The following is a 26,203-nucleotide window of genomic DNA, read 5'->3' as shown; positions in this document are numbered from 1 at the left end:
TTGGCTCACTTTTGGCGCTGTTGCTCCTCGACTACACGCCTCGCAGCAGGATTGTCCCAGGTATCATTGAAGTCATACTCTGGAAGCGCTTCGATCTTGCAGTCGAGCTGGGCTCTGGTTATAACGACTGCGTCCTTCTTGCCCTGCTCCTCCGAGATGGGGACCCCTCCTTTGTCTTGCTCCCAGGTTATGGCTTCGATCTTCGCACCGTTACCGCTGTCACCGTCGTTTGGCTTCACATGAAGGATGTACAGTTTGTTGCCTGTCCAGCTTCGAGCATAGTGGACGAGAATGTTGTTGTTTTGGCTTTCTTCTGTGCTCCAGATGTTCCATCTGTCGTCCATACTCTCAGAGTCGACACCGGCTTTGAGCTTTGCGAAGTCAGCTTCGCTGATGCTCACGTCCCAGGGCGCTGTACCAGGCTCGATCATCGCGGCGCGGTCTTTCCATGCCTTGTCAGGGAACGCCATATCGCTGGGTCGTGTTTTGGAGTCGACGCTAACCAACACGGGCTGTAGGAAGGCAGTGTTCTTTTTTAGATTGATATGAGACTGGGGACCATGGGCGTTGTCGAAGATATATCCTACTGTTTTCAGGGGGTAGCGAAACTCGATGACAAAGGCGTACGGATGTGTGTATATGTTGAAACTGGACACATGTTAATCCCTGACCATGACGTAGTGGTGCGGCCCTTCCATAGACGACTGCACCTACGAACCTACCACGAAGCGCCAGCATGGGCAGCTGTGTTGGTTTCAGACTACCTGTTGTCCCTATTGGCCCCGCAATCCTTCCAGATAGGATTCCCGGTCAGCTTGGAGGCACAGTTTGGAAGGCTCCCTCTACGAATAAAGTACCTAGGTACGCTTATCTGGTAAATATCATGCATCTTAACTTAGAGGATTCCGGCCAGCAAAGTAACAAATCGGTGTGAGGTATGTGTTTCCGATCACATACCTTTACTGTCAATATTCATTGCCTCAATCTCAGCCTCGACATGCATCGGCATAGCTGCTTGCATCGGATGTAACTCTAGTTTTACTCCGGACTTCTGCTAATGAGAAGATACTCTATCGACACTACAGCTTATCTGTCTGAACTACAGGTATGGATGTTTTGTGCTACACAAAGTGGCACACATTGGTAACCGCTAAGCAAAAGTGTTACGTACGCCGGATTGCTGACACCGTGCCGCAAATAGGTCGTTGGAAACATCGATGTTCGGACTCCGAATGGGGGCGGTGGACTAGCTATTCATACGAATGGAAGTTCTCAAGTTCCCGATGTAGTGGAGCTCAGTGGCTCAGTTACAAGTACAATATTCGAGAACCCTAGTAGGTGCTATGGCACTGGGGCAGTAACATCTTGCTGTGCCCCTCTACATGAATCACTTTGAAAGACGTCTTTCTTTGGAAGCTGAGTACGGTACTCTGGCGCTTAGTCTCAGCAATAATGACACGATAACCTTTGAGACGGTAGGTACATCACTTTGGGGTCTGTAAAAGAGGCCGTTGATTCATTACCTTCAAGGCCGAGTCGAGTATAGAGAGCACATGGCTTTTATGTTCATTCATCAGCCCGATATCCTTCGTCTCATCTCACGATACTCTACTACACTCAAGACTTCGGCTTTCCCCTTCGTTGGCAGCGCTACCTCGCCCTAGAGTCTCGAAAGCATTACTGCAACATGCACAATTGTCCCTTGTTTATTATCCCCGGTTTCATTGTATTACTACTGAGCAATGTCGCAGTCACCACTCCAGATATACTCTATCGTGGTGACTCGCGCACCGGCAAGACCATCAAGGATGGCGGAGGCTTCAAGGCAAAAGGCTATAACAACCCAGAGGGTACCTTATTTGAGCACGTAGAAGGACAACCGAAGTATCCTTCTCGAGACCCCTACATTCCTACTTCAGAAAGTCTCAGTTTCTTCAAGGGATACGTGCCCGAAAAAGGGCGTATTTTCTTCATCGACTCCAGTAAAATCATCGAAGACATTTTCGATGTTCAAGCCGAGTACGATAAAGCAGGGTTGCCGTATGGACATGCAGTTGAAAAAGAATTTGCTGTCGGGAAATCCATTCCATGGGAAGCTATAACCAAGGTCTTGAAGAAAAATGAGAAAGGAGAGTGGGTACCCATCAAATTGTCCACATATGCGACACTTGTTGGCGCGGACATATTTGAAGATGTCAAACCTAGCAAAGGATGGGCTCTTTCCATCGCCATGGTGTCCATGGTAAACTCGTACAGCGGATCGGCAAACATTAGAAACGCTTGGAGATTCTTCACCACTGGCGTTAAGAAGGCAGTGGGTAGCTGCGGCGAGACCGATGGGCAGGAACTTACTCCTTCGGTGCCGATGGACTCAAGGGCGGATCCCAGAAACCCACCATGGCCCGCAGGCGATTTCACGCTGATTATTGAGGGAGAGGAGTGCCACTACAAGTGTGATGGAACGAATCCTGGCAGTCTTTTCTGCCCGGACAGGGGGATCTCTTGTGCGGAGGATACTGCGAAGAGTTCAGTGGAAGGTATGAAGAATTGCGACTCCAGAGTCTCATTTCATGCTGTAGTTTACTGCGACTTTTAGATATGTTTGAGGCTTGGGTGTGGTTTGTGGGTACGTAGGTGTGGGACGCAACACCGCGCAGTTTATCGTATTCTAGCGTCGGAGGGATTTGTATAAAAGATCGGATCATTCCCTAGCCCAATGCGACTTTGAGTAGTCGTCTCAAATATTAGTATATGTTTCCTATCCATCGTAGCACTAATGCGCCTTGCAACTCCCTTCTACTCATGACATACACACTTCATCTTCAACTTCATATGCACTTCTCGACTTGACATGAAGATGCTGTAATACTCAAGACGTATGTTCATCTAGGCCATATCGTAAAGACACGATGACGAAAAGGAGGTTCGTTTCGAGAAGTCGTGTTGAAGCCATCTTTAACCGACGGGAAGCGTGTTCCTCAAGGCTGGTCATTCCACAGTCACTGCAACCTAGCGTTAGCGCATTGACAACAGTGCGATGACAACTGCTAATCACCTTTCACTCTTGTTAATTAAGTATCCAATCCTCATTCGCCTGCGCAAATTCTGGAAATGCCTGGGTTAGACAAGCCTGTACAAGGTCATCGTTGGGCTCGGCAATCGCTGAGTTTACAGTCGCACGATATTCGTAAGATTCCTGCCTTAATACCCGATTTCGTATTTCAGATTTCTGTTCCACGACCAGAAAATACTAGCCACCCAACTGCGAACCGCAAGCAGCTGTGGCATCATCCAAAAGCTGCGACAGGATATGTTCCCTTTGGCCAGCAATACCGCCACTATACTGTGTCTTCGACGTACCATAAGATACTCGCATTATTTGTTGACACGATGAACGATGCTGGTGTCTGGAGCAAGATTGGGGGTTTATCATGTATCGTGCAACTTTCTTAGACGACAATGCTTAGGAGAAGTTCAAAGATCATTGGTGGCATGAGTGTAATGGTAAGAGGTTTCGCTATGCTTGTCCGCCGGCCGCGGGAAATTTAGCACATGGGATCAATATGATGAGAAGGGTCCTTAAGTACGTAAGAGGTAGAGGGAGATTGTCGTGCACCACGCTTGAATCCTAAAAATGATTTCAGCTCTAGTGTCAGTCTAACATCACGACGCTGCCATGGTCCCACAGATTAGAAAGCTACCGAGACGTTCATGGTGATGTTCGAAAATGCGATATGCACGCAGGCCAATGGCATCCGCACTAGAGATATCAGTTAGGACCATCGTAACTCGTTGTAGGAGTCTGAGTTGTACAGCATGTGCAAAAACTGGCGAGTAGGCTAAAACGTACGATCTCATGATATGAATACTGCATAGCATTGAGCAAGTGGATAATCAAATGTTGAAATGATTTCTGCAGTCACATTCTTTCCGATAATGTGTATCTCCAAAGATACGACTGAGATTCCAGTGACACGACAAGGACCCATACATCAACCGATAATATCCAGCCTACTTTCCAATAACCTAAACACCACATTAGCCAACCCTGACGCACACAAGAAAGCAACTCAACATACCTTATCGACGACAGCCTGTCCCATCATCGCCGCATTAGCCAAACTACTCTCCATCGTCCCACCAATCCTCATAAAGTTCACGGCCAGCACCTCCAACCCCTTCTCCTCACAAAGCCTTTGCGCATTGAACCCCCATCGATCCTTCAAATCCTGCATCTCACCCTGCTTCCCCTGCGCCGCCGCCACCCACTCCTTCTGCATCTCGCGCAGATCCTCAGGCCGTACTTCCACCTTGCTGGAACCGCGTGCGAGGATAAAGACGTAGCGGTGGGGACGTGAGTAGAGATAGTTGGGTAGAGGGGCTGGCCGCACGTAGGGTGAGCGCTCGGCGGCGGCGTGGTGGGAAAGAGTGCCTGAGGAGGTGCTAGAGAGGTTTGTGACGAGCCAGTGGCGGACTTGGCCGCAGTATGTGTCGTTGTTCATTAGGAGGTCGGGGTCGACCATCATCAGGACGAGATTGTCTAGGGGTTCGGAGGGCTGGGCATGAGGTTAGTGGTGTGATGGGTGGAATGTTCGTCGTTGCTTACAGGAGGGTTGATGAGGACTTTTGGTTCAGGTTTCGTGTCTGCATTTTCCAACTCTTTGCCTGGGGAGTCCAGCTTTGCGTTTGGCCATTCTAGTGTTAGGTCGTAGGATAGGTTGACAGTTTCTGGAAGAACATCTGGGATCACTTTGTGCTCGGATAGAGCTTGCTTTGTTGCTTGCGTGTTTGACATACTTTAGATTTTCGATTGATTTTCTCGATAGAAAGGATCTTGAAAGTCGCGGCGCTGTCAGTGCAAGTTATTTCACTCGTGTATTATACATGCCAGCAGCCGCATATGCCGGAGAAACACGCGTGTCATAAGCAATTACGCATCATGCATATGACTTTTGGAAGCGATCCGCTCTCGTTATTGCCCATACAAGTTGTCGCGACCGGCGTTGGTGTGCTCTCTTTGGTTAGCGACGCGGATATGCAGGCACGTTGGGTGTCGTTATGGTACGATTGTAGAGATGACGTTGATATGACACGCACAAGACACGCGACGCGAGGGGCCTCGGCCACGTGCTAATCCTGAGTTATCAGCACCATCACTCAAACACTACACACCTGGAAAATGATGCGGAATATTCGATAGGACGTACACTCGTAGTGTACGCCTCCGGTTGATGAACCTTCGTGTATTACGTCCGCAACCAACATCAATTCATCTCTACCCTCAGCCACAAAATCTGCAGTATGCCAACTCGTTATCATCCAATTACTGAGTCAGGTTATCGGCCACGACCAGACAACTCTTGAGGGTTGATCTGATCACCAGCCAATTCTACCGGAGCTTGTGTTTGTGTGGTCGGAGCTTCATATCTGGAAGCTTCGTCTATGGGTGCTTCGTGCCTATACGCTGGTGGTAATGCCTCTTTGACTGGCTCATAGTAGCTTGTCGCCTCTGTAGCTTCCTTTCTCTTCTTGTGCGTCCTTCTTCCGATGAAAACACCCACTGCAATCAGCGCAATGACACCGAAAGCAGCACCCACACCAATTCCGGCCTTTGCGCCTGTCGACAGGCCAGCACTGACGTTATTCTGTTGTGTTTCGGTAGGCGAAGGGGTTGGCGTGTTCGAAGAGCTGGGCGAGCTTGGCGGAATCGAGGCGCTCGTGGGCGATGGGAGTAAAGAACTCGTGATAACGGCCTTGAAGAGCGGGTCGACTTTGAACTTCTCAAGGTTGGGATCCGTGCAGCAAGCATCTGAGTCGCCACAGCACCAGAACTCGGACGTAGCGGTACCATCACAAGGAGTGACAGTTACGTCGTTCTTGCGTTGTTCATCCTACAAGTGTATGTCAGCCTTCGATCGTGCACCGTGTCCCGGCTTGTCATACCCCACTCGAACATAGGTCCTGGCAGCCTCCGGCTTCCCAGTTTTGTAATGTACAGGATTCTCTGAACCATAGGCCCCTAGTCTCATTAGTTGGCGCAAAAGCTTCGCAAATGCCATTCGGAAGACAAGTGTCCTCGCTTTCGCCTATTTTGCAACAGACGTGACTGAGCGGGTCGGAAGTGTCGTTGGAGCAAGGCCAATATTTGGCAACAGTCTGCTCACCGCCGTTGCGCCAGTAACAGGCTGCTTGCGCAGAAGCCAGGGTACCGAAGGCAAGACATAAGACAGCTTGGGGCAACATCATGTGCCGTGTTTGAGATCAGACAGTGCTGTAGGGCCGAGAAGCAGACGCAGGGCCAGCCTCACGCGAAAGGGGACCGATCACTATTTATAACATGGGGGTTATTGCTGCCAAGCGCTTCTATACTTATCATGCTGTAGGATTTATGGGCCGGGGCGGTTATCTCATCTCTTGGGGCTTGTTGTTGCTGTAACGCGTGCAGTGAGTGGGCAGATAAGCGACCGGGCGAAAGCTGACCTAGCAATTTGGGGGCCGTCACTGCTTAGTCGGTGGCCTAAAACGTTGATTTCGCTGCTGCGATAGCATTAAACGGCTTCACTGTCCGACCAACGGTGTAAATACTAGCGCTAATACCTGCTTTGGGATCCGAAGAAATCCCGCGGCCCGATCACCAACACACAAAATACAGAGAACATAGTTGAATATTCACTCAGTTCCAAACCCCAACATAATACATACATACATACGTCTCTTCACCGCTTTCCTTCACATGCCAAGACTAATCGATAAAGCCAGTCCACTCCCTACAGCTCCCCTCCTGATCTTATCCTACCAACGCCATGTCATGCTTGCGCATTCGAATCCATACGGTCGAACGAACGCATTGAACTTTAGGAAGAATTACAAAGAATAAAGAAAGAAGATCTGTAATACAGAAAATGAATGTGTAACTAACTCGCTCGCATGCTATGAACGGGGATGGCCACCGTTCACTGGGTGCGCTTGTTGCTCGCCAGAGCCGTTTGTGGGGGGCGTCGCGAGTTGCATGGGGCTGCCGTAACCGTCTAATTGTTGGAACGCTACCTTGTTTCCCGTATTTCCTCTTTCCGTAGAGTCGGGGAATGACATGGTAGAGGCGTCGTCCATGGGCGTGAGGCTAGTCTCTTCGACGTCGGTGGTTGCTGGGGGTGGCGGTGGAGGTGGAGGCGCTGATTGCTGGTTCCCAGAGCTTGTTCGGGTTCTCTTTGGCGAGCCAGATAGTCCCTCTTCTTCTCTTTTACGTTTCAGGTCTGATGTTGAATCGGTGGGAGAAGCATCATTCGTATCCCCGGCTGGTCCTTGTGGAGTGCTGGGAGACTCATCGGCAAGGTCAGACTTCAAACCACTCTGCGCAGTTTTCATCTTCTGTCGCTCTTGCTTCTTCTTGACAGCCTTGTCCATGAAACGCTTGACCTCTTCTTTGATAGTCTTCTCGTGATTGGAACTAATCCTAGCCGTCGGATCTTTTACACGACCGGACTTGTAGTCGCCTCGTACAAGCTTCTGTGCCACCTCTTTACTAAGTCTTTTGATCTCCTGCTTTTCGAGCTTCTTGCGGTAATGATTCGCTACGGCCATGACGTGTGGTGAAAGCTATGAGGGTCAGACATGCTTTGCGGGGAAATGGGTGATACTCACTGTTGCTTCATACACCTTTTCCTGTTTCTCTATCGACAGAGTACGCCACTTTTCACTGCCGGAAGCTGTTTCTGTGTCCTCGTTGGGCACCGGCTGTGGGGTAGAAGATGCGGACGGCCCGGTAGGAGTGCCATTCGATGTGATGCTCGCTATAATGTCTTGTAACAACTGAGTCTCGTTCCTGGCCTTGTTCGGAGGAGGAGGTGGGGCATCTGCAGGCTGGGTCGGCCGTTGCCACTGTGTGATGCCAGAGGAATTGTAGAAATACGTCGAACCATTCTCAGCTGTGGCCTGGAACCAACCCTGTGGAAGAGGGTTGAATGGTCTTGGTCGCATGATGGGTCGTGGAGGAACGAAGAAGCCAGCTGGGCCGCGAGGCGCATTTAACACACGAGGGCCGGACGGGATGTTTGCTGCGGATGGGCCTTTAGGGGCAATCGTAGACGGCGATTTTGACCTAGACCTAGAGCGTTCACGGCCTCTCTCGCGTCGTTCGAAATGGTTCTCAGTCCGGACTGGTGTGCCTGCGTTTGGATCTCTCTTCAGCCGTGGTATCCTGTAGCCGATTTCCAGCTTACTCCATGCTGACAACAGCTCTTTGGCGGCCTCTTCTACTCGTTCCTCCCCACAATTTTTCAGCTTGTCTACCTCCTCTTCGATCCCGGAATCTTGGATCTTGTTTCGAGTAATGCGCGGCAGTCTGCGTAGTATGTCCAGCACCTGTAGAACAACATTGTAGTCATCCCTCCATTTGGACAATGTAGTTTTGAGAAATTTATAGCCGTGGAATTGAACGATGCGATGACCAACCCTCTCATTGTCGGTCTGCATACGACTGAGAAGCTTGACAGTAATCCACTTTTCTTCGCAGGTGCGCAAAGCTGTCAGGACCTTGTTGACTGCGTCTTCTTCAAGCTCGCGTGTCTGCAAATCACTGATGTATTCTTCGTCGTCTTCGCTAGCCTTCTTCTTGCGGGGCTTCTTGGCGACTGCTGTACCCCAACCAGCACCATCCTCGATTCCGAGAGCCGCGATCGTATCATTACTAAGGTTTGTCGCGTTGTCGGACTGTGTCTTTCCGCCGATAAAACCACTGCAGTTAGGCTCGCCACAATAGCAAGGTTGCGGGTCCGCGCCGTATCGATCGACGTTGTAGTTGAAGACAAGCTCCTCGCCTGCTTTGACGTTGCGCTCAACGAATATGCCCATGCGCAGCTTGTCCCCAATAACCCATTTGTCAACAAAACAATTAGGATTGCACGAGTGATTGCAGAAACGACCAAGGTTACCCTTTTTCGTGGCATCTACAAACTCGCCCTTGGTAAGAGACATGAAGTAGAAGTGCTTGATTCCCTCATCGTCGTATTGACCCATTCGGCGGCGGAAGGTGCGCTCGTCGATGACTTCGCCGATATACTCGAAGACAAAGTCGCCTGGAGCCATGTCCTTGTTGGCGCGAAGACCAAAACCCTTCTTCTCCGTCTTTATAACCGCGACATCCGCATATTGTTTCCGTTGAAAGCGCTGGTTCTGGCATTTTCGACCGCAGCCGCAATCACCCAGGCACTCCATCTTTGTCGCGCGGTTGATGCAGTCAGAGTCTTCGCCACAGGCATGATTGGTCTTGGTTGTGATGTCGTATTCTTCTTGACAGTCGCATTCGAGCGCAGGGTCGGTCGTGCCGATGGTCTTGTTCGCGTACGTGCATTCTGGGAGGACTACAAAGGTTTCTTTCGCGGCGGCGGTGGAGTCGGGGAGATCGAGGAATAGCGGAGGTGGGCGTGTGACGACCTTTTGGGACGCGGTGCGTGAGAGCTTTGGTGCCTTGCCGGGTTCCATCTTCAAGGTGATATCTCCACCTAGGACCTCTTCATGGGCGCTGCCGGGCGATGGAGTATCGAACTCGCGTTTTGCCATAGGCGACTGGGATTTGGATCGCGTCTTGAGCCTTGGAGGTATGGCGAGAGGCGTGTGCGCGCGGTCCAGAGAGTCTACCTCCACCTTCACCTGACTGGTGCCCTTGCCCTCACCTGCTCCATCCAAGGTCGCAGCTTCCAGCTTCATCTCGCGTAGCTCGGGCTCTAGTTGAGCCGTTTTTTGGTCCGACTCGCTGTCCGACATAATGTTGAAAGTCGTGGGGTTGGTGGAAGGTGCTGAAGAGAAGTGTGAAGGATTGCGAGAATCTCAATGAGAGGGACGCTAACGCTCGATGTCGAATATCACACATGCAGAACCAGGAGCCTATTCACCTCATAGTCCATGCGATGCGCATACACTCAACAGTCCCAGAACAGCTTCTTGCAAACCTGAGTGAAAGGCGACGGACGAAGACGAGAGGCTCGGTCGTCTAGGGTAATGACTGAAGCCAAGTTTTTGCTTCCCCTAGGCACGAGGCGGCGCAAGTCGATCCAGATTCGCTATGCGTATACACCGTACTCGACGCACTAAGTGACAAGAGCTTTATGGAGGTGTATGTGTTCCTGACGCCGTCGCCGTCGCCATGTAGGTGCGCGGGATGGAACCGTCGCCGCAACCAGGCCTTTCGCGGGTTCGAGCTCTCTTGTCTCGACGACGACACCGCAGGCGATTCTTTCTAATCCGCAATTTTTTACGTGTGTAGGCCTGAGCAAGCAGGATCGATCAGTAGACGACGTATTCGAGTGGTGGTGCTGCGCGCGACGCGATGCGCTGAGTTCGGGATGCTACTTTGGAGATGCGAACGAAAACTAGCGTTAGCCTGTTGGCCCAGCCTCGGCCCTCCATGATGCAGGGCCCCTCTGGTGATGCCTACCATCGGCGCACGCAAACAAGTCAACTGGATATACATGAAAGATCCAATGCGATGGTATCATTACATGTTCTGAATAGAGATGCGTAAATGTTGAGGTATTGGACTACAGAGCTACTATACGTAAAGTGAACTCTTGGCGACTCGTGGACTATCTAAGAAGTTGTCAGAACGTCGAAGCAAGTTGGTTGTTGTGATCAACAAAGCACGGCAATCTAGTTTCGCTGTTCAAAGGGGGTTCTCACTTACACGAGCACATCCGCTGTTGAACGTATGTCACGTCAAGTCGCTGAGGCGTCATCATTGTGTACACACTGGAAAAGCCCAAGGCGTTGCACAGATCCTTGCCGAATGGGGAAACTAATCTACATTCATGTGCAACTGTAATAACAAATGCCACTAAATAACCTTGGCCTGTCACTGTAGCCGAGGCTTATAGTGAATGAGTAGTGGGCGATGTATCAGAATACCTTCGTTATCGGTGCATTGTACGCGAGTCACCGAGACGTACGGTATTCGCGGGCCGAGGAGAGACCCAGGGCGACGAGACATGTTGAACGGTTAGAGCAGCATGGATCGAGCACGACTCAGGTCAGCGTGTGAGTTGACCGCTCATGCAAGCTGGAGTTGTTCAGTCATCGGGAAACATTAGGTGGCTGGTTGTCAGAGTCCGGACAGCTCGTTCCTTTTCCAGAGATCCAGATCGGGTGGAACTAGCGCGAACCCAGTTCTTCGAAAAGAACGGGTTTCTTCGCGGTGTGATGGAAAATCAGGTGTCGAACTGGGATTGCGATGTACGACATCCGGCACCGGGTTATCCATGTGTTGTGACTTTTGTAGCGGGGTGTTCGGCCGCTTGAATATGGCCAAGTCATGACGCTTTACATAGACTTCTTTTCTAAGATCGCTGGCGTTCGGAGTCTCGACTACAGCATTGATGCATGTGCTTGCTGTTGAGCTCCGAATGCGCGGAGCAACTTTCCGAAAGACTAAATAGTGGCAGATAGAAGTAGGGCCGCCAATGGCGCATCTTACTGTCCTGGCGATGGTTTCCAACTGGCTTACTTAAGCGAACATTGGTCCACAAGCATACTAGCGCAAACTTTGACTGAACGGCTACCTACTCTACACAGCAGACCCATGACGCCGGCACGATAGCTGACCTGGCGGCACCGGCTAGACTTCGCCAGACTGTCACTCGCTGCAGACCAGCGGCACCAGATGCCCGCTGAGAGAAGACACTTCCACCTAGCGGACAGCCATAAATTTCATTGGGGGCTATGCCGAATCGCGGGCCGCTCCCGATCTTCGACTGGTTTCAACTGGCTCCGCGTAGCATACGGTGTGAAATGTGAAAAGACCAGCAGGAGAGTGCTACGTGTCGATGCATGTGCGCACATTCGTCGCTGGCCAGGTATAAGAAAGCGAGCATCAAGCTACGCAGCTGCGACGTTTGTGCCTCTCGATACACACCTCCCAGCAGCAGTCCTGGAACAGACTACACATCGCACCGTTGTAGACAGGGATGACGACGCCAGTCTTCCGCTGCCCCATCAGGCGCGACGCGCTCACGACGATCCGCGCGGAACCGTTCTTGACAGATTGCACGCAGGACACCAGCGCTGCTGCGCGTACCGAAATTTCAACCTCCTCAAGATTGCGCTTGCGGTCATCTCGAGGAACAGTGACGGTACTGATCAAACCCCCGAAACAAAGGCGGCAGCGTACATGAGAAAAAAGGAAGGCAGGGACTGGTTTGCAAGGGAAGGGCCGTTAGTCTCAGGCTAAACCCTCCACGGCTGGTGAGACACGGCTTAGCCTACCCTCTAGGCGATTGGCTCATCGGTTTGCGCAATCGTTTTCGAACATCCGCTGAGGCTTTCGAGATGGGGTAAAGCGCCGCCAGATCTATGTTACATACGTAGGCTTCGTTATCGATTTGCGACAAATACTGATTTGGACAGATACCGTGCGGGAAGCCTTGGAAGCTGCATTCTTGGTGTGGGGACTAGTCGCTTCCCATTCGTCTTTGAAGAAATCCGCTAATGTATAACATACCGGGTGGCTCTCCCCAGTAATCTCTCACGGGAAGCTGTCTCTCCTAATTATTTTGACCCAGCCTCATGTGGTCCCTTCTGACACAAACTTCTTGCCTGCTGGCATGAATACGACAACCAGAGCCCGCCGCAGGTTTCTTTGATTTTAGTGCTCTTCTTCTACCGCTCGTTACTCTTTCGTTTCAGCACTCTCGTTTGTTCTGTTGGTAGACGCAGCTATACAACCGCGCGCGAGGGCGCGTTGCTCTTCGCGCCGGTCCACTTACTTTACGGCCTTGTGATCGATGCTCAATTAGTCTGGTTGCATACAGCAAGCTTTTGCCACTACTACTTCTTGGTCTCTGCCCTCGCGTATTTTGAGCGTGTCGAGGATCACGACATGGAGCCCTCGAGCTCGCGCGAGCCACCATGGGCAGAGCATGAAAAGGTACGTACCTCTTCCCAACACTTTAGCACATACATTCGTGGTGTACTGAAAACTAAAACAACTATTTTAGGTGTATTTACTTGCTGAAGTACTAAAAGCGGCTCCAATACCATCTCATGTTCTCTTCGGCATTATACGCGACGCCAACATCCAGCCACGATGGAACGATATGGCATTGCCTCCAGGTACGCCCTGTCTACCTCTGCGCTCTCCTAACACCCATTAATTATCACAACATTACACACAACCGTTGCAGTAGAGGAGTACACTAACGCGATGCAGGCCGGTCTGTTCGCTCTAGTCAGATGGCATTCGAAAGCCTCGCAACAACGTACGCCGCGCCCGGGCAGGAGTATAGACGCCCCCAGCTCCCTGCCCCGATGATATATGCCGGATCCGATCTCTCGAGAAAGCGACCACTTCAGCAAGAAGCTTCCACGCCGGTTGGCCGGTTACTACAGCCCCGTCCCCCGCATTCATTCCCAGGAGAATTCATGCCCGCCGGCCCTGCCTACGCATCTACAATAAACCTATCTGGTGAGCCAGCGAACAAAAAGAAACGTGGAAGGCCTACGAAGGCAGAGGCACAACAAAGAGCGCAAGAGGCTGCTGCGAGAGGCGAGGTGTATCCACCACCAAGGAGGGGAAGGCAATCTATCACGGCACCACCTGAACCGTCACCACTCGGATCGGACCCTCGATCGGACCCTCGACCACACGATCGAACACCCCCACCAACAGCGCCTTCTCAGCAGGCTCCTGTGATGACACCACAACACCAAATCGGGGTAGAACATGGGTCAGAATCCTCGTCAGGCAAGAGAAGACGCACAAGGCCACAGCCATTGGAATTAGAGAAACATCGCTCAACCAGCGAAATGGAGTCTCCGCTTGCATATGGATCAAGTGATCCTAGTCGCAGCCAGCAATACTCAACATACACGCCCATTTCTGCGCCCTTACCATCTTCCACAGAATCCAGGGACAGAGATGTGCGCATGGAAGGAGTCGAAGAGACTCAACCACGAACCACGACACCTCACTCGTTTAAAGATACGGTCGGCATATGACAGCGTTTCTTTCGTCCACAAAAGCAACATACGGCGGTAATCCTGTTTTCAAAGCGTTCTGTCAACGACTTTACTTACGCACTCACGATGAACTATGGCCATGATACCATGGAGGTACGCTCTGCCGTTTACGCTTGCTGCCACATTTGATGAGCACCAGTCATGCGCGCGCATCACTTATCATGTCCACGTTGTTATTGCAACCCTGGGGCTGTTTGTGCCCCAGACACACTATCATTTTTCCCGTCAAGCTCAATTTCCTTGTCACAACCTGTTGATTCGTTTCTTCGTTGACTGCATATCCGTACTTTACGAAAGTCGAGATATGACGAGCCTTTACCTAATGTCTTACTATCGCTATCTTCACGACTAAAGAGTTTCGTATCTCTTTCGGCAGTAAGGCGCTTATGCCAGCCATTTTGTTTTTCCGCAACATGTACGATAGATGGATTTCCGATTAGTTCCGCATTACGGCCTCTGTACAAAAAGCACCTATTAGCAACAGCATCAATAGTAGACTTGGCCGTGGCCAATCAATCCGCAGTCCTCCATCGCTTTGAGCGAGCATTTCTCGTACCATGTCGCACCTCTCTCCTGCATGTCAATGTACGTATCCTGGTGTCCATTCATCTAGCGAGTACTAGCATTTCACGACGTCAAGTTCCTGCAGGCTGACCAGGAAGGCAGCATAGAAGTGGTTGGGAATCCGAACCGGGCAGCGTAGGGCAACGCGAACCGCGGCGCGTGACGCAAGCAACGGGTCCTGTTTCACCTATGAATACTCTACGAACTTCGGTGCTACTATCGCCCGTTCTCGTACTTCATACACAAGGTCGCGACGCAGGGGTACAGTTTGCTATTCCGTACAAAACTGTTCGGCAATCTGCATGTAAGCGCCCACCAAAGCATCCTCTGCACTAGACAATCAATCGCATCCATCAGTTTTCGAACATAACAACCGCATTTTCGCCGGGGAAGGGGGTGGTTGGCAAAAGTTCGGCAAAAGAGCTTATGAGTATTGGTTGAGAGGCTTGTGAGGAAATGACTCGAGTTGCAGGTTTGCGGCTACGCACTTGCGCTCTGCAGACTACCACTGCTGCAGCATGAAAGGGGAGTCGACATGACGCCAACGCATGCACGCATCGACCAAGTCCCAACACAGCGAAAACCAAAGCAGACACATTGCCTACCCAACCAACTTAGCCTGTGGTAAACATGACGGCTAAACAGCGTATAATTCATAACAGTGAATTCTGCAACTCTGGTGTTGCGAAAGATCAACAATCGATATTCTCGAAGCTCGGATCAGAGGATGCATGACGGAACCTAAACTCCGAATAATCGCCGTATCAGATCTTACCGAAACACCCCACGTTGCGCCTACTATACAAATCAGCGGCGTTTATTTTTTCGATCTAGCAAAACGAGAACGAACAGGTTCACCAACGCACTGGGCTATGGAAACTTTCTTTGCCAAACACATAGCTGAACCGAAACGGCGCCCCTTCCCGAAATCTTCGATCTAAACGGCTGGCTATCGAACAAACGTTTTTGTGACATGTCCCAGTAACCCGTATTTCGTCGCGCGGCAGCGCCAGCGTTTTGCCATTCGATATTGCCAATACATGTTATTCTCTGGGCCTTTGTGGCGTAAGGCCTTCCTTCCATATGGAAGGCGGTTCTTGCCTGAAATAGTAGGAGGAAATGCAAGTGCGACACGATTACACGCATGGACCAAGCGTTCGTGGCCTTTTCTCTCCGGAGTTCCGGGGGTTATGAGTGGTGGGTTGATTCGTTAGGTGACTTGTTGTTTTGAATCGGAATGGATGTGCTTGTGATAATTATTTGCTTGCACTTCCAACATGTGGGTACACTTTTATCGTTGATACAGTATACACTGAACGCAACATCTACCCCACGTCCATGACGATACCCGCTGATACTGACGTCGAAGCGCCCGTCCGTGTTTTTTTTTGCTTACACCTACCTGAAACACATACATCGTAGCTGGCGATCATAAACGCGCTTGTATATTACCCTGATCGTCATAACATGTTCTCATTATACCCATATCTCATACACCCATCCCGTCATGGCGTCCACCTTCTTCTTCTGGCCTGCTGATCCAGCCAATACAACGATCGTCCCGTGCTCTTCCATCCGCTTAGCCTTGCACCTCGGTTGCGTCTTCCGACATGCAGACATGCAACGTGCAGATGAGTTAGATGAAAGATGCTTCGTACCTGCATATTAACGATGGGTTCCTGCATCGAAATCATCTATACCATTGCTCCATGAGGAAAGAAGAGTTTATTGGGACTATGCGCATGCAATGCCGTGACGGGGCGGTGGTAGTGGTGCATATACCAAAGATGGAAACTAGAGTATGGCGCATGTGGGATGGAGATAGAGGACGAGGGGGACATAATTAAGGGTGCTGTGGGGAGAGATATGGAATGGGGTTAAAAGGCTATATGTCCAAGAGGGGATATGTTAGGCGAAGAGGGTATGGGGAAATGGGAGTTAATGTAGTTGGAATTGTATAGGGCGTATGTGGGAGGGTTCGTTTCGAGTCTCTCGCCCGCTTCTGTGCCTCTTGGCGATGAGGGTACTACCTAGGTAGATGCTTGTCGACGAATACTTTCGAATGATGTTTTGTACGGAGTATGCATAATATGCATAGTGAAGGAAGGGTGTCACTGATACCTATCTACCTTCCTGGTAGTTTGGTAGCATTGTGAAGTGATGACAATGTACAGGGTTTGTTGCCGCGCGATATTCTGACGGCAATGAGGGTCTCCTTCGACAGGTGGCTACGCTACGTAGACAAAAGTTGCGCGTGGCTTCGAGGTCGATTAGAAGAAGAACGAGAAGGTTTCATTGATTGATGACATTGGGATAGTATATCGGCTTTCAAGTATAGGCTCAGGTGCCCTTCCTTGCACCACGCACTTTATGCAGTCCAAGAAATAATTCGAAGAGCGTCATTGAACGCCGCCCAAAGATGCTAGTGGTATCAAGAAAAGAACCCGAAGAATAGTAATAACCCAGCCAAATAGAAAGCGTTTGGCAATGCTAAGGCCGCTGCCAGGTTTTCCCTCCCCAACGCCAGATGTAATCAAATTAAGAGTCAAAGAGATGGGTGCCTTGCTACGGCGCTACAGAATCTTCCACGGCGAGAAGCTAACCCGTTGTATTAGAATCGTGCTTGCACCCTTCGCAGGTCCAGACTCGTGTTTTCTGGGCAAGAATTGGTATTGGTGTTTTTGTGTGCTGTTGTATACATGCACGATGGAAAATTCGACGTATGCAGTCCTGTAACAGTCTTAGTTTACGAGCTTACTAGCAATGTAGGACTTGAAGAACTTACAGTGTTATTGCAGGCGATGATACCCGATGTGCCTGGTGCCGTCGATGCGTCGGCGCCACAGTAACACAGGTCGTAAGGTGGATCTGCATCCTCGTCCTCATTTTGAGGTGTATACAGTGACTCTGCCGGCATTTCCAATGAAACTTCGCTCATATTCACATCGCCATCAAGATCCCCGTTGATAGGAGTCAGATAGCCAGTCTCTGCGACTATGGCTTTGTCTTTACCCTTTCTGTCGTTCTTCGACGTAAGGTCCTTGTTCGTTCCGTAGACCGAGTTAAAAATGCCATCGGCCTGGTTAAGAGATGAATACGTTTGATGTTCTGGGTTGAAGCCAATCTCTTTGCCAGGTCTGTTGTTCGCGCCATTGCCAGCAGGACCAAGAGGCGTCTCTTGATGCTGAACATCGAGTTCTACCAGACGTTGAGAAAGCTCGTTGTCTTCTCGGACGTTAATTTTCTGTTGGCCGACAGTTTCCAAGGCTTTGCCATATACCTCTATTGAGATCACATCCTCGTTTAGTAACTCGTTCAGCTTCTTGGTGAATTCGAACATGATGTCGTCGCGCCATATTTGTACACCACGTTCGCGCGCGAACCGAATGATGGAGTCTCCTGCATGCATATCTGCTTGCAAATTCTCCTCGTGCATAAAGTCGTCGAATACCTTCAAGAATCGCCTGGACGCTTCCGGTAGGCCTGCCTTGTCGATCTCTGCATGTTTCCGACGGTACATCCATCCTTCGTCCAACTCGTCGTCGCTCTCACTGATTACTTCGCCGGGTTGGAGCGGCCTCTTACTGATCGAACGGAAGAACGTGATGCCCTTTGGTGCTTTTGGTACGACAAATGTCTTCTTCTCCCTTCGCGGCCTAAACTGCACTTGGTCTGGAGCTTTGCGCGGTCTAGGCCCAGGCGCAACTTTTGAGCAGTTCGTTGCTAACTTTGTCTTTGCATTCCTAGTGGGTTTTCCCATTTTGGCAAGTCGTTCAAATTCGTCGTCACCTGCCAGATACCGCCTTCTATCGAAGGGTCGGGCTGGTGCAAGTACACGCACGTCAAAAGGTTCGTCGGCGGTATCACTTGCACGTTGGCCCGCTCTATAGTTCGCCACCTCGCTCTCAAACCGCCAGTGCTCGACTCCGTGCTCATCGACGCGTTCTAGGGTGACTTGATAGTCAAAGTACTCGTGCCAACTGATCAGGTGCATCTTGAGGTCTTCAATGCCTGTGGTTTTCCTCTTAGAACAGTGTGGGCACACAAGCTCCGACCGCTCGAGGCTACCGTTGCCGTAAACGAACGTAAGCTTGTAACGGGGTTCCATATCGAGAGGCGGTGTGGGATATGAGCTGGTAGGCTCTATTGTGTTTCGAAGATGACGGTTGTAGCTCGTTAGGACCGAATCTCTTTTGAGCGGATACCAGTACATGCTAACTTCTAGCTCGATGCCGAGCTGGTTTCCCGATGCTCTTAATGGTAAAGATGTTCTTTCTCGTGGCACATCGAAAATGTTACCATATGAAGTGGACAGGCGGGCTGGTGAATCCGAGATTTTGAGGCCCATGAAATCGTACAGGTCCTCCACATCCGTTTGGTTTTCGAAGTTTATACTGATCATTATCCCATGTATATCATTCTCATCGATGTTGCTGGGGTCGGTATACCAGCTTTGGCGATAGATGACAATAGGCTCCATTTCCATCGAGACCCATCGGTCCGTCCTACTATCAATTCCCCGCAGGGTTGCTTCTTGTTCTGGCGGATCGCTACACGGCGTACCAGGGGATGATGAAATGATTGACGTCTTGACCGAGCTCGCCAGTCGCAACAGAGTCCGCGCCTTTTTCACCGGGCCATTCTCACGATCACTGCGAGGAGCGTGCTGGCGGTTCTGTAACCGGATATCGTGCACCTCAAGAACGAAGGATCCTGCGGCCTTCTCTGCTGAGACCATATCGTCTAGCAAGTCCCAAGACGGGGGTCGCCAATTGGCGCGAAAACTAATTCCCGTCTCTTCGTCGTGATGCTTGCTGTGACGAGAGTGCACCTGTTTTCTATTCCGCTCTAGGAAGGGGAGTCTTCTCTTCCTGTACAGGTAATCGTACAAAAGTATGTTTCCAGAAAACCTGTCTCGCCGTCCTAGCATGCTCTGCCAGTGCATATGCATATCAGACAATGTCTTGTCTCATGTGAGAGTTTGGTTCACTTACAGAATTCCTCGGTTGCTCAGTTGCATCCTACAGCAACCGAGAATGCGTGGTGAGGGCGCGCATTGGGTAGGGCCAGGCGAGAGAATGTAAATTTTACTGCGGTAGTTCGCCGTTGTCTTGAGCGTTGGAATATGGCTTTGCAGTAGGAAGATAAGTAAGAAAGTGAAGGTCGCTGAAAAGCAGGGTTGTTGTATATTCTAGCGGTCTGACACTCTGACACCCCTGGATTGCGCGCGATTATCCCACGATATAAGTGCGGCGCAACAAATATGCACCGTTGGTTGTTCAGCTTTGGATCTGGCTGACAAAGGGTTGAATTAGTTGTGTTGTTGTTGCTGCCGTCGCTGTTTGTTGTTTCGGAGAGGTTTGGGTGCGCGACGGCAACCATGGATAACGCGATAGCGCACGAGCAGATAGTGCTCAGATGGCGACAGGATGGATCGCATCTACCCACAGCCACTAGTGTAGAGCAATGCGAACGCCTCAGAGACCCCACACGCTTGATGGCTGTGTGCAGGAGTTGTGTTGCGACAGGTGTCACGTGCACGGGCGACGCCGCTAAGCCGCATCGGCTGGGTGATCCTGGATGATCTCATTGTCGCCCTCTTACCTCCGTAGTCCGTATGCACCGACAATTCACTATCGCAACACTCACTCCTAACCACCACACTCTGGACTCACACACTGGCCTGCTCCATGCACTTCCGCGACTGCTTTCCAGGGTCTAAGCGCCCCTTATAGGCCGGACTCAGGACCAGCCAGTCTTCAAGCCCCAAGCTGGCCCACTACAGTCATTGGACCTTACCTTGTACGACATGGCTGTTACACTGAAGCGCAAACGCGGCGCTGTATCGTATAAAGAGCCGAGCAGTGACGAGGATCTCTCTGAAAGCTCCGGCTATGAGCAGACCACCAGAAAGCGCACCGTACCCTCTCGACGATCTACTCGCCGCCCACCAGCCGACGATGAAGCCGCCAGCGAAAGCGATCACTCTCCGCCACAACCTGCTCCTACCACGCGTCAGCGAGACTCACGAACCTCACGAAGCCGAGGAGTGCCAAGGATATCATACAAGGATGTCAGCTCAGACGACGAAGACGAAGACGACCCCGATGCCGACTTCGAGCTGGAAGAGCAGCGGGTCGTGACCGTGAGGACAAGGTCACGGCCTGTTGCTGCACCAACATCACGATCGGAGAAGACTGGAGGCACTAAGACGAGTAGATCGCGACGCAAAGCGGCCATAGGCGCACCATTGAAGCCGAACAATGAGGGTCAAGTCGAGCGCAAGACGACTATTCCCTCTGATGGCCACAAGCCGGTATGTCTCCTACACCTTACGCATCTACAGCCGCTAATCTCCATATCTAGGCCTGGGCTTCTCTACCGTACCACGTGCTCCTCCAGATCTTCGTTTACGCCTCCCATCCGCTTCACGACGAGAATATGAAACCTACCCCAGCAATAACATGGCTTGTACAGATGGCCAAGATGTGTTCAACCTTTACAAAGCCGGCTCTGACAGCCCTATACCGGAACCCACCCATATTCGCAATCAGGCAGACGCGGAAAGACCTTGTTCACCATCTCATCACTCCTCCACCCAGCGCGCACGATGACTATCGGGTCATGGTCAAACGATTGGAGCTGGACGCTACACAGATGACTGCTCTGACAGATTCGTCAAACAGCGTAGACGACCTTGCGGCTCTGATCAAGTCACTAACGACACTGCGGGAGATTGACATCTTTGACCCCATGGATCGGCCACCCTTTCGCCCGCGGCTTAGGCGACTTCGGCGCTGGGTATATCCTGCCGAGCTCTTCGATGCTCTACGGCAGACCAGCCTACGCCTGAGAAGCTGGCGATGGAATAGCACATTTTGTAGCCAAGGACCTCTATGGATCAAGGCCATCCACTCGGACTCTGCGTTTCAAAGCCTTCGCGATCTAACGCTCACCAAATTCCATCCTGAAGTTATTCGCGAGGACCCTGAAGAGACTCAAGGCGAGCCTACAATGGAAGAGCTGCTGGCATCTGCGTTAGCTGTGCTACCTAATCTCAGGAGTCTCTCTTTCGAGACTTGTGGTGTTGTCAGCGGGCGCCTCCTTTCTTTACTTCCCACCAATCTTACCAGCCTGAGCATCGTAAATTGTGGCGAGCTGCTCTCTGATGCATTCCAGGCTTTTCTGACTACACATGGCTCTCACCTCGAGGAGCTAATCCTGAATCACAATCAGGCTCTCGACATGTCATTCTTGGTTGACTTGAAGCGCTCCTGTCCCAAACTTGAGGTTCTTAGGATGGATACTACCTACTACAGCTCTCTAGTCATGTCTTCTGACAATGAGCCGCTGTACGAGACGCTTCTTGGCGAGAGCGAAATTCCTACTTGGCCAACTACACTTCGGACGATTGACTTTCAGTATCTACGGAACTGGAATTCGAGGTCTGCGGACAATTTCTTCAACTCGCTCATCAACTCTGCTGAAGAACTGCCCTGGCTTCACGAAATTACCATTATCGCAATGGTAGACACCGATTGGCGGCAGAGAGCTGAGTTTAGACAGAAGTGGAGTGCCAAATTCAAGAAAGTCTTCGCAAGGAAGTGGGAGGCACCCGATCCTAGTCTTGCGTCTCTGAAGGCCTTCCGAGAATGGAAGCATCGTGACAATGACGAAGAGAAAGTGGATTCTTTCATTGAGGGCATCTCGGAAGACATAGCTGAGAAGGCCGATCCGGTCATTGTAGATGATGGCAGTAGTAGCGATGATGATGTCCCTCTGCTACCATCGCGTGTACAGAAGCAGGATGAGCGTTGGGGCTCGAAGCGTCTCCGGTCACGATCGAAAGCAGCGACGAGTTACGATGAGGAATCGAACGAAGATGCTACTTCGGAAGAAGAGGCTGCGTCTGACGAAGATGAGCCATTCGTGCAAGGCCGGTGCCACACAGTGATCTTCCGCATCGATAACTTCCGTCCACGCGAAGAAATTTTCAATGAAGCCGACTTCCTTGACGCGGAACCCAGCGGCGACGAGGAATGGAACGGTAATGAGGATAACGAGGACGAGGGTGGATATGCGTGGTAACTAATGAGTAATTCTTGGTGTTTCGGATTCTAGGCGCGGATGACGTCTTATGACAAGCAGGCGTCGCTTTGGCAGATATGGTCGGATCGAGACAGGGACTATGCATTAGGGAGGCGTTGATTTGGTTACTTATTCAGATATCCGTGTGCTAGTATTGGGCTTGAATCGGGCGCATAGGTTGGGCTCTGGCCCTTTAAGGTCGCCAGCAGCTGTCTCAGCCACATGTAGGATATGGCCGTCTTAGACGATGTCCAAATTTGCCGTTGAAGTGTGATTAGCTGTTTGTGGTAGCAATGTGGTCGCAGTGATGCAAGCCAGCTGAAAGAAACACATTCGCCCGCCGGACATGTGCGTCACTCGACTGACTGCTACGCAAGTGCACAGCCTCGCAGAGCGTCCCAGGATCCTGGCCAATCCCCACCATAACGCTAACAAGGACCACTCGCCCATTGCTGCTCGCACTCCTCTCATATAACCGCTGGCTGCGATGTATTGATATTCCCGGCCGCCTTTCTTCCTCTACAAGTTCCCTTTCTAGACCTCTTATTTTCCTATCGCACCCTCCCTCTCCCGCCATCGCGTATTCTCTCTCCACAACAACGACATGGCGGTACCCACACCTCCCATTCCGCCTGTGTCGCCAGACTCGGGCCCTACCGACCCTACCCTCCCCAAGCTTCCTGCTGGATGGATAGCGCAGTGGGATAACTCGTATGTCCCTTTCCCTGGAGCATGGCAGTAGACATACTGGCTGCCCCGCCATCGCACTACATGCCCCGCGACACGAAACTAACAAGCACTCCAGATCGCGAAAGTACTACTGTACGTAGCCTCGTCCGTATGCTTGCGCGATACATGCACACAACACCTACAGCCCTAGCCAGCGAAACGAAGCCACATATACTAACCCAGCCGTAATAGATGTTCAAATCAGCACCGGCGTCTCTCAATGGGAACTGCCCACTAGCGAAGCGCCCGTAGGCGGCTCCTCATCGCACAGCACACCCGCGCAACAAACGAACCCATACAACGTACCCGGCGCATCAGGCCCAGAAGCCGGTGACGGACAACGAGGCATGGGCGACGGCCCGACTGGCGACAGGGCAGGCGGATTGGGCGTACGAGACACATGCATACTTGGGCATCAATCGGGCATGTTGGCTGACAAAGGGATATAGGGCTTTGCGATGAACGCGCTTATGGGCAACAAGCAGAGTAGTAGTGGTGGACATGGCAGCGGCGGCTCGGGAAACCTCGTTGGCCAACTCGCTGGAAGTTTCCTGGGCGGCGGGAAACAACATGGGAGCTCTTCTGGAGGACATTCGGGTGGTGGTGGCGGCGCTGGCAACCTTGTTGGACAGCTTGCTAGTGGTCTGCTAGGCGGCGGGAAGCAGCATGGAAGTTCGTCTGGAGGCCAACATGGTGGCAGTTCTTCTGGAGGCGGTCTTGGAGGCATGCTTGGGAGTGTACTAGGTGGTGGATCGGTATGCCCGCTATCCATGGTAATGACCTACCTTACGAAATGTGCTGACAAGATTCCAGCATAACAAGCCCAACAACGGCAGCGGCGGCGACTACGGTTACTCCAGTGCCTCGTCCAGCGGAACCTACACCGGCACTGCGCCCCCAACTTCCTACAACCCCAGCGCCCAAGGCGGCCAATACGGCAGCGGTCCTCCGAGCCACTCGAGTTACTCATCGCCTGCGCCTGCCCAACAATATGGTCAGGGTCAAGCTCACGGAGGCTACGGCTCACAACAACATACTCCCCAGCCGCAGCATGGCCAGCAGCAACACGGCTACGGCTCGCAAGCTGGGTTTGGAGGACAATCAGGATACGGTGGGCCGGCACCAGGGTACGGTCAAGGACCACCACAGGGAGGCCCGCCAGGCGGCTATGGACAACAAGGTATGGAAACGAAACATTGCCGAGAGGAAAAGATACAAAAGAACTGACATTTGGTCTAGCTGGTTACGGAGGTCCAGCATATGGCGCACCAAGCGGCCCTTACGGCGGCGCTGCAAACTACGATAACCACCAGCACAACCAATATGGTGGTGCTCCTACGCATGCTAATCAGTATGGCGGAGGCCAACAGTATCCTCCTCCTCCTGGGGGTCATCAGGCTGGGTATGGTGGACCGCCAGGTCCCCACACGCCTCAGCCGGGCTGGCAGTAGATTCCTCGCATTTCGGCTTGGTGCGGTCTATGAAGAAAAGATGCATGATGCAGGGTATAATATATCCCGCATGGAAATGTCAGCTGCGGTATGGTGATAACCGCGATGAAGAGAACGGACTTGGTGTGGTCCAACGGCTCAGGATATCGGGAGGGATTGCTAGAGATACCTTTCTGAACTGTGTAGATTCAATGACTTTGCTTTCTTCCTGAAAGCTGTCTCGTGTGTATCTCAGGTGCCGCTGCTATGGTGCTTCCACGTAGAAACCTTCCATGGCTCCTGGACTTTAGCCTATGGTGCCATGCGGGCTGATGTTTGCAATAGCGATGTTGTCCATGGCACGCATCTTCTTCGTCTCATCCTCTTTCCGTTGGCATAGTTGTAGGTCAAGCACTCGGGAGTCGCGCGTATATACGGCATATCGCGGGATTGCCGATATAGCAAACCTCTCCCTTCCTTGTAGCCCGCGCTGTCTGACCTCTCTGTTCCGAAAGCGCGCGAATCCCTCCAAGGCCAGCATCTCGCAATGTCACGAGCCTCGAACCACCGCCCCACTATAACCGTGTCATGTACTCATTGCTCTTGAGTTCCAACTCCTTGTTCTTTCTCAGCCAAACAAATCCTCTCCACTCGCCAAACCACCCAACACCCCCGATTCCCCTACTACCCTCCAAGTCACCCCTACCCTACCCATCCCTTCTTCCACCCCGGGTATCTCGTCCCCCTCACAGCTTCCCACCCACCCGCTCAGACTAGCCCGAAATCCTCGCGCATCCTGCCGCGGAATCCTGAGCCAGATACTGCGACCAGATATCTTGAGCATGTCAATGGGTATCGCGGTGCCAGTGGTGCCGAGGTAGGCTCGTAATGGGGAGGTGAGGAGGGAGGAGGCTAGGAGGGGGGATAATGATCCTGATGTTGTGGAGCTGCCAGTCGTAGGAGTGGAGAGGGAGGCGGTGGGTGGTAAGGAAGCGGTCCCCGGTGTGAGGAGGACGAGGTGAAAGTATGACCAGGTTGGTTTTCGGAAGGTGGACTGGTGGAGGATATGAGGTTGACTTTCATGGTGGAGTTTGTCCTTGCGTTTACGCTTTTTGCCGTTTGAAGTGCTTGTTGGTGTGCTTGTTATGTCGGGCATGGATGTATCTGCGTCATCGAGCGCGGGCGCGTTCGAGGGTGTTGGAGGATTTGGTTCTGCGGTCGCGGGAGTTATGATGGGCTTTTGAGTAGGTATCGGCGCCATCATGAGGGTTTTGTGGGCGTGCGCGTAATTTTGATTTCAATGTACGAATGTTGGAGCTCCGAGGTATCTGATGCTGAACGCGAAACTTTTGGCGGGGTTAATTAGTGCGCTTTTTCTTACCTCCGGG

General features: G+C 51.6%; 8 protein-coding genes across 8 annotated transcripts; 3 read left to right on the top strand and 5 right to left on the bottom strand.

Moving 5' to 3' along the window:
* Positions 1–5: 5 nt before the first annotated feature.
* On the bottom strand, positions 6–470 carry ALTATR162_LOCUS3527 (uncharacterized protein; the record flags this gene model as incomplete). The annotated part of the gene is made up of 1 exon (XM_043311135.1): positions 6–470. One exon carries the CDS (start codon positions 468–470, stop codon positions 6–8), a length of 465 nt encoding a protein of 154 aa, XP_043167070.1.
* A 1,217-nt stretch (positions 471–1,687) lies between these two features.
* Positions 1,688–2,596, top strand: ALTATR162_LOCUS3526 (uncharacterized protein; the record flags this gene model as incomplete). The annotated part of the gene is made up of 1 exon (XM_043311134.1): positions 1,688–2,596. One exon carries the CDS (start codon positions 1,688–1,690, stop codon positions 2,594–2,596), a length of 909 nt encoding a protein of 302 aa, XP_043167069.1.
* A 1,415-nt stretch (positions 2,597–4,011) lies between these two features.
* On the bottom strand, positions 4,012–4,795 carry ALTATR162_LOCUS3525 (uncharacterized protein; the record flags this gene model as incomplete). The annotated part of the gene is made up of 3 exons (XM_043311133.1): positions 4,012–4,026; positions 4,080–4,556; positions 4,607–4,795. 3 exons carry the CDS (start codon positions 4,793–4,795, stop codon positions 4,012–4,014), a joined length of 681 nt encoding a protein of 226 aa, XP_043167068.1.
* A 541-nt stretch (positions 4,796–5,336) lies between these two features.
* On the bottom strand, positions 5,337–6,243 carry ALTATR162_LOCUS3524 (uncharacterized protein; the record flags this gene model as incomplete). The annotated part of the gene is made up of 2 exons (XM_043311132.1): positions 5,337–5,891; positions 5,944–6,243. 2 exons carry the CDS (start codon positions 6,241–6,243, stop codon positions 5,337–5,339), a joined length of 855 nt encoding a protein of 284 aa, XP_043167067.1.
* Positions 6,244–6,930: 687 nt separating this feature from the next.
* ALTATR162_LOCUS3523 (uncharacterized protein) lies at positions 6,931–9,762 on the bottom strand (the record flags this gene model as incomplete). Its single annotated transcript, XM_043311131.1, has 2 exons — positions 6,931–7,596; positions 7,642–9,762. The coding sequence occupies 2 exons, from the start codon at positions 9,760–9,762 to the stop codon at positions 6,931–6,933; spliced, it is 2,787 nt and encodes a 928-aa protein (XP_043167066.1).
* Positions 9,763–17,166: 7,404 nt separating this feature from the next.
* On the bottom strand, positions 17,167–19,306 carry ALTATR162_LOCUS3522 (uncharacterized protein; the record flags this gene model as incomplete). Its single annotated transcript, XM_043311130.1, has 2 exons — positions 17,167–17,298; positions 17,354–19,306. 2 exons carry the CDS (start codon positions 19,304–19,306, stop codon positions 17,167–17,169), a joined length of 2,085 nt encoding a protein of 694 aa, XP_043167065.1.
* Positions 19,307–20,377: 1,071 nt separating this feature from the next.
* Positions 20,378–22,656, top strand: ALTATR162_LOCUS3521 (uncharacterized protein; the record flags this gene model as incomplete). Its single annotated transcript, XM_043311129.1, has 2 exons — positions 20,378–20,884; positions 20,935–22,656. The coding sequence occupies 2 exons, from the start codon at positions 20,378–20,380 to the stop codon at positions 22,654–22,656; spliced, it is 2,229 nt and encodes a 742-aa protein (XP_043167064.1).
* A 604-nt stretch (positions 22,657–23,260) lies between these two features.
* On the top strand, positions 23,261–24,836 carry ALTATR162_LOCUS3520 (uncharacterized protein; the record flags this gene model as incomplete). Its single annotated transcript, XM_043311128.1, has 6 exons — positions 23,261–23,367; positions 23,462–23,478; positions 23,578–23,774; positions 23,835–24,140; positions 24,199–24,565; positions 24,625–24,836. The coding sequence occupies 6 exons, from the start codon at positions 23,261–23,263 to the stop codon at positions 24,834–24,836; spliced, it is 1,206 nt and encodes a 401-aa protein (XP_043167063.1).
* Positions 24,837–26,203: the final 1,367 nt, after the last annotated feature.

The sequence above is a fragment of the Alternaria atra genome (assembly GCF_907166805.1).
Source record: "Alternaria atra isolate CS162 genome assembly, contig: 22, whole genome shotgun sequence".
Lineage (NCBI taxonomy): Eukaryota > Fungi > Ascomycota > Dothideomycetes > Pleosporales > Pleosporaceae > Alternaria > Alternaria atra.
Note: the sequence above shows the minus strand (reverse complement) of the source record. Positions and strands in the feature narration are given on the sequence as shown.